Raw genomic sequence first — 7743 nt, 5'->3', positions numbered from 1 at the left:
GTTTATCCTGAGGATTTAAGTTTAATTATGACACCACATCAAAATAAAAATTTCCAACAGATCTGGAATTTAATTCCATCCATATACATGCATAGCAACAACGTTTTAAGAAACATTTTCTCCCATAATCAGGACATTGGAATGATCATTTTACATCAGTATCCCCCACTGACCTCCCAACCCATCTTGTTCGTCAGCAATAAACTTAATTCTTGTACAACTTGCTTTTTTTTTTTTCTCTTTTTGTTTTTAAATTCCCAATGGGGTTACAAATAATTATATGCACAGTCCCCATTTCGTAATACTGCTTTCAGTAATGTTCCCTCATTTACAAAGTATTGCATTGAGAGCAAAATTTGAAAAAGGGAGACCAAAGTGTATCATCAAACAGAAATACGAGTACTATACAAGAATGCTGCCATCCTCATGAAAACATCCACATCTGAGTTGAAGAAAAGAGACAGGGACAAACAGCCACATATGTATGCAAAGCCATGTGTATATGCCAAAATGTGAGATGCAGGGTTGTGCCAGGTGATCACCCCCACCCACCCCCCCAAAACGGCGGCTTTTTAAGGCTAACAAGTCATTAGTAGCAAACTGCAAGTGACATTTTGGCCATATACAGAAACTGGTACAGCAAATAAGAATACACAAGTGCCTCAGTAGCTATTTTTGTGTCTAAAATGCATCTCATTTTTGTATTGTCTATTGTTTCATTGAGCCTACATTACAGTGTAAACAATATGTGTGCTACACAAGAATGACTATACAATAACATTACAAACAACTCTGATATAAATTTCATTTTGAATTTAAATTAAGACCACTACTCCTATTAATACTGATTGTAAAATAAATTAATGTGAAAGTGGCACCAATATTATTCTTGATCCATTTTTCTTTTTCTTTTCTTTTCTTTTTTTTTAAACCAATGGTTTTGCATTTGTAAGTCTTAAAACGATGAAAGAAGAAGCTTCTCTTGATTGTCCACAAGCAGCGGTTAGCACTGCATGATGCACTATTCCAGACACAACAGTGTACCAAAAAAAAAAGAAAGGAGGAAAAGTCAGTAAGGGGGGGAAGGTGTCGGGGGAAGGAGCGAGGGGGAGGATGAAGAACGTGTCTTCTCTTATTTTACATGCTCGGCAGCATGTGACGAACAGTAAAACTTCTTATGGGTAATAAAGTTTGACAGGTTGTTGAACTGGATGTCACAGAGGCGGCAGTACTTGCCGCTTCCGGAGCCGTTCACGCCCTTATTGGCTGTGGGCACCGCCTCCTCGTTTGGGGACTTGGAGGAAGGCGACATGTTCTCGTTGGAGTCGGTCTGATTTTCGGTGGCCCACGTCGGTGAGGGATTGGGGGGCTGGCTGTCTGGCTGGGGCTGGTTCTCTTGCTGCGGCGGTGCTGTGCCTGAACGCTCCTCGGACTTATGCCCCCCGTTGACAATGACCATGCCTCGGTTTTTGGGCAGGAGGGGAAGGGGTTCCTTGCCAGGGTGAGGGCAGCCGTTAGCAGCAGGCTGTGTGGCCTGCTCTCTGGTTGTTCCCGTCTCTCCTCCTCCAGCACCTCCTCCCCCATTAACACTTTGCTCCTGTTCACCGGTCTCTCCCTGCACCGCTGGCCCCCCGTAGTCAGTTGGTTTTATCCCAAAATACGGCGATATTTGCTCAGGACCTTTGACCTTCTTTATTGCTCCAGGGTAGAGGCAGTGGGGCAGAAACATATTCTTGCTGTCCTCTTTTGATGGGATGAGCTGGGGTTCAGCGAAAGACTTGAGACCCGGCACGGGCCCCAGGTGTGGAGGAAACATGCCTCCATTCTGCACCATCACCTTCCCGTTGCCATTCTTCTCACATTTGCCTGGGTTCTTATCGTAGACTTCATCCGGGTTACCGCTGCTTTCACTCTTCACATCTGGGAACATGGTCGTCTCCAGGCCGCCGCTCTCATTGTGCTGTTGTTGCTGTTGTGGCTGCTGTGCGGCAGTGGCGGCGGCCGTTGCGGGGCAAAAGTTCTGTTTGTGCGCCAGGTAGTTCTCCACTTTGTTAAAACTTATCTTGCACACTGCGCATTCATGATAGTCCAAAAGTCTTTTGGGAGAGCTACATGACTTGTCGGATACCGGCGAGCATTTTTTGCTAAGGTCAATGGGAGCGTCCAGCTCCTGTGGCTCCACGATGTTGCATTTGGGAGCCAGAACGGGTTTGGTGACAGTCAGAGATGCCTCCAGGTGTTTAGGTACCATACTTGGGAACATATCACAGCGGGGATGGAAGCGGTCTGAAAGGCTCTCTACAGCTTCCTGGGATGTGCAAGGGTTCATGGGAGGAACCCCAAGGAAACCTGGCTGACCCATAGGGGGCCTCTGATGGTCCTGATCCGGGAGACACATCTCATACATCTTCCTGCGCTTACGACTCCTCATGGTTCTCTGCATGGAGGGCACCTTGTTGGTGGGCATGCGTTTCATGGGGGGATCATGACGAGTGGCGCAGTAGTACTGCTTGTGGACCATGTAGGTCTCGTGACGACTGAACGTGATATTACAGGCGTCGCAAGTCGTCTTGGTCGGATCGTTGTCACTTTCCACCAAACCTGTGCTGGGGCTCTTCCCCTCCATCTGCTTGTCATTCAGCCTCTCCTCAGCCCCAGTTGGCGTGGAGACCTTCTTCACCTGTCCTGCTAGATCCTTATCGGGGCCTTTAGCCCCAGCGTTGATCATGTCCAACACGCTGGAGTTCAGGCAAGCTGACTGCATGAGGTGGCTGTCAGCCTCCGACGGGTGGCAGCCGGCCAACATGCTAACAGAACTGTGACCGCTGTTGGGGCTGACTGCCTCGGGGACCTTATCCGAGAGGGCAGAGAAGTCGGGGGACTTGGCCATGTGCTGCCAGCGGCTGTTACAGTAGTGCTTTTTGTGGACCAAATAGTTGTCCAGGTTGCTGAAGGTGATATTGCATTCAAAACAGGTGGCCCCTTTGGGCATAAGAGGACTGTAGATGACAGGGGGGTAGCTGTTCCCTCCGTGGCGCAGCCTCCGGTGAACTAGCTCTGACATTTTAGCCAGAATCTCAGAAGCCTGCGGGACTACTGAAATGTCTTGGGAGAACGCAAACTGAGACAAGAAGGGGCCCATGGGAAATGTAGGCATGTTATGCTGCACAGGGGAGGAGGCCAGTCGGGGGCTGGAGGGCTCAGACTTGATCCTAGTGTAAGAAAAACTGGCTTTGCTGCCTGGGTGGGCCTCTCCCTTCTGAACAGACAGCATGGGCTTCTTCTCAGTCTTGTCAGCTTCCCCGTCTGTGCTGGTCTCCTTGTTGAGGGTCCCTTTGGGACTTCCGAGCAGAGCGTCCTTCCTGTTGGCCAGCTCAGTGCGGGCCTGCTGCTGCTGCTGCTGGAGGCTTTCCTCCGGCCCCCTGGGGGAGTGCTCTGTGCCGTTACCTTCCCTGTGAAGTTTGCTGCCGTGCCCATGTAAGTCCTGATGCTGTAAGAGTTCCCTGTGGCTCTGGAAGCTGATATGGCAGTGATTGCATCTGAAGGCCGCCTGTGACAGGTGAGACATGATGTGATGCTGGAATGTAATAAGAGAATCTGCCGTGTAGTTACAGATTGTGCATTTCAAGCTGGTGCCAGGAGGGAGGCTCTCTTCCATTTTGACACCTGTGAAGGAGATAAAAGGGAAAAATGCTCAGAATCTCGCCTCCCACTTCTCCTTTAGAGTTAACTGTAGAAACCATCAAACACTCATGCATTATGCCAAGCTTATTCCCATCCACTCTATTTTTTATGGCTCAAGGATAAACTGTCAACTATACCAGCTGACAGTACGATATGTATATTCCTCAAAATATATGACAGTTGGGGTTTTTTTCAAGCCAGCCTAAAGACCATGTGAATAAATGCAGGCTTTCATTTAATATTTAGTGAACTTTGGCTTTTGGGGGATCCATACATTAAAAAAAAAAAAAAAAAGATATCTGTTGCCTCTCTGACCCATGACCTTAATACTCACCACTGTGCGAGGTGCTCAAGTGCATTTCTAGGGCCCTGGGTCCGGAGAAGCTCTTATTGCACTGTGGAAAGGGACAGATACTGGGGGTCTGGTGTGGGCCACTGTCATTCTCCTCCACCACCGTCTCTGGCTCCCTCTGCCGCCCGCTGCAGTAGTACATGAGATGAGCCTGCAGGTTCCTCTCGCTCCTAAACCAGATTCCACATGCTTTGCAGGGGAAGATGTCCTCTGGAGAGGGGTGGGGAGACAGAAAGGGACAGAGGGGATGTGACATCAGGATACAAACAGCACTTTTATATTTACAGATAAAGGGCCTGCGCAAGCTCCTCTCATACGTCTACAGTCCTGCCTCTCAAAGCCTGCGTTAAAGGCTTTTCCACCAAATCCTCGGCTGCAGCATATCGCTGTGTTGCTACCAGTGGGTTGGTGCCCTTTCTCAAGGGCAAACAAGAACACTGGACCATCTGCTTACAGAAGCCTCCCTGTCGAGCTGAACCCAGATAGCCCTCGCTAAGTAAACAAACACACTATTTGCATGAGGCGTGTATTTTGCAATTAACACGTTAGTTCGAGCCTCAGTGTGTTTATGTGAACCCCCCCAAACTTGAAGGTCGATGGCTCTTATCTCCAGCGCAGAGACTCATCTGGGTTAATCTACGCCCGGGCGGAGACGACGCTCCTTGTTAAGCAGGTGACTGAGTGCAGGCTGTGGACTGGTGTGTGTGTGTGTGTGTGTGTGTGAGAGAGAGACAGAACAGAAGTGCGATTGTGCATGTCTAAACAAAAGCACATCTCGTTCCAGCTCCGGTGCCGGTGCATGTGCAGACACTCACTGTTGACGATGGCAGTGGGCAGGATGGAAGCCATGGCAGCCTGCTGCGGCAGGAGCTGGATGCTGTCCAGCAGCCTGGCTGGGTACATGCCCTCACTCAGAGACATGTGGTTCACCGGCTGCAGACGGGAGTCAAAGTCCACCGCAAACGCCACCAGCTCCTCGCCCTCCATCATGTTCTTGGTGGTAGTGCACCACAGTTGGCCACCTGGACAAAACAGGAGATAGAGGAGACGTTTAAACGCCTGCTGCGAGGGAGGAGAGAGCGCCGTTTCGTGCGCGCGCGACTAATTCTGGTCTTAAATGTCAGAGCATTACGCAGAAGGAGAAATGGTAATTGCTTGCGCACAAGTCAAACACTTGAATGGGTGTTGCGTAACTGCGGAGCTTGAATGAATCATCCTGAAGTCTTGATAGTATTCTTAAATAACAAATCGTCAGAAATACAAAGGGTCAGGTCATCAAAATGACAAAAAAATAAACCAGAACGGAAAGTTCTTAGCAGGAACATGTGTTTTCTAAAGTCAGCGCCAATATTACTCTTGATAACTGTCAGCAAGCTGGCAGCAGTTTTTAGTGCGACAGTTTTTCTTTCTTTCTGCTGTATCAATGAAAACACTGAGATGTGTAGATTCTTCGCACTCTCCTGAAAGACACTCGCTTTTTTTAAATGTCATTTTTCAGCACCGTGAGCAGGGTGACTGTTTACGTTGGCGTGAGGGCACAAATCTCGCGTACTTTTATTTTCTCGATAATTTTGGTGAATATCCTTCATCTTTTTTTTTACTGCCACTCAAATTTCTTTCAAGGCTCCTGGCACTCATATCCAGAAGCAAAGTGCACCTCAGCTGGGCTAAACTGTAGTCTAGAGTGCTGTAGTCAGCTAGAACACTGAGACAGGGCCTCCATAATATTAGATTGTTGTGTTTTGGGATTAAACATTCCTCTGAAATCTTCTGAACATATTCATTAAGTCGGAGAAAGGGTGGGGTGGGGCGGTGTGCAGGAGGAAGCAGGGAGGGAGGGTGGCAGAGGGAGAGAGTGAAGGTTTTAGCTTAGATAATATTTATCTCAGCACATGACAGGCTTTTCAGCTGCACTTCATTTTCCATTGAAGAGATTAAAGTTTTTAATATGACTATTTACAGAAATCTGGCTGGGGAGATAACAACAAACTATGATACGCCGCCGCTAAATGGCAGAATTAGGACATTGTTTCTGAGGAAAGCTGGACAATTAATTAAAGCGTGCTGTTAGCTTTCAAAGATGTGCAAACATACCGACGGAGTGTCAGGCTGAGAAGGGGGGAGGCGGCGACGGGAGACATGTGATTTGAGCCCTGGCTGATGCGGAATAAAGAGAGTCCTGAGGAGAGGTGTGAAGGCAGGGGGACACTGCTATAGAAAGCCCCGGCACATGGGCAACACTGATTACTCATGTTTACACAAAACCTGTGAATCACCAGGTTTAAAACCGCCCTGCAGACACGGCGAAGGTGCAAGAAGGAGCAATCCACTTTTCTGTCTGTTTATTAGAGGCACGGCCACAGAGACGGAGCCGCCAAGTCTTTACGCCGCCACGGCACGCGTTACGTCCAAATCGCTGTTAAGTCTGCAGAATGAGGTGCCCCGTTATTTCAACAGGAAATTGAATATTTAAGATTTCGCATCACTGTCCTGATTAAAACCTCTCTAGCCCTCTCCTATCTGCTGGTGAAGCACTGGAAATTAGACCAGCACAAATGTGTCAAAGGACTGAAATGGTATTAAAATATGCTATCTCTCAAAGTCCCATTTGTGTGCACACTTCCCCTTCCCCTTGAGTGTGTGTGTGCATGGGCGCGTGCGTCCCAGCGCCACTTTAAAGAGCAGTGCCTATCTGTCGTCCAATCTGCTGTGACGAGACACACACTTCAGGCCGCTCCACTTCATCGTTTTGATTCTGTCATACCACACACTGCCTGGAGAGGCCCTTTGAATTTTTATCTCCTAATTAAAATAACAAAACTCCTCTCCACTGTCTGCCCAAGTTACCATCAAGGTAGATACAAACTGCCACTGACAATGGCGGTGGAATATATCGCAGCCATAGCCACAAAAAAAAAAGTTTCTCTCCTCCGCGAGGATTCCTTAGTTCAAAAACGCGCTTACAAAGGGAATTACCAACGAGGCCTCGGCGCTCAGATACAAATCAGTGTTTTCTTGGGTGGGGTGGGGAAGATCAATCAAAATCAAAGATGCTGTATGCTCTCTCAGCTGAAAATGAAGCAGATTATGTGGAGTCTGATGGAAATCTTTCGCCTTTTTTTTTTTTTTAAACTGCATTTTCATGGAGGAATATGCGCTCAGATTGCATCCCTTCAGCCAAGAATGCTACAGATCCATCTGTTGTGTGTGAGAATGCTGGGAGTGAGTTTTTTAGGACTGCATGTCCCAGTTTTAGTGAGCCGCACAAAACACAGAGGCAGCACTCTGCTCGTTCCACTCACTCACTCAACCAAGACAGGCTAGTAAGGTACATGAGCTCAGGCTGCAGGATTATAAGTGTAGTTTAAAGCATATTGTCATCAGAATGAGAACTGGAAACAAGCAGCTGCTTCCCCTCTGATTTTTGATTATTACAGCTCTACACGTTACGCATCTACATTCAGACTTGACATGCATCCTTTGCGTAGCTTTGTGTCACAAATCTGAAATTGATATGATTAAGTGTGCAGCCATAGCATCCTCACATAAACAAACATGCATGCGTATGCGTGCCCACGGTGCGGGCGCGCAGAGATGTGTGCATTCACAGAACGAGTGTGCAGAAACATGTCCGTTTCATGCACATATGGAGATACAAGGCTCTGAAAAGCGACTGCGTGGAGGCGTCAGGTGGGCAACAGACAAAA

At 48.0% G+C, this 7743-nt stretch overlaps 1 protein-coding gene across 4 annotated transcripts in view; it reads right to left on the bottom strand.

The window, feature by feature from the left end:
- Positions 1 to 547: 547 nt before the first annotated feature.
- Positions 548 to 7743, bottom strand: part of zfpm2a (zinc finger protein, FOG family member 2a) — a 121886-nt gene continuing 114690 nt past the window's right edge. For all 4 annotated transcript variants that reach the window (XM_082552339.1, XM_082552338.1, XM_082552340.1 and 1 more), the window contains 3 exons: positions 4852 to 5058; positions 4019 to 4246; positions 548 to 3666 (listed from right to left, as the gene is read on the bottom strand). In XM_082552339.1, the coding sequence (XP_082408465.1) occupies positions 1133 to 3666; positions 4019 to 4246; positions 4852 to 5058 (2969 nt within the window). In that variant the 3' untranslated portion in view covers positions 548 to 1132. The remainder of the gene's footprint in view (positions 3667 to 4018; positions 4247 to 4851; positions 5059 to 7743) is intronic.

Source organism: Aulonocara stuartgranti, assembly GCF_965226115.1.
Source record: "Aulonocara stuartgranti genome assembly, chromosome: 11".
Classification (NCBI taxonomy): domain Eukaryota; kingdom Metazoa; phylum Chordata; class Actinopteri; order Cichliformes; family Cichlidae; genus Aulonocara; species Aulonocara stuartgranti.
This window is presented reverse-complemented; position numbering and strand designations above follow the sequence as displayed.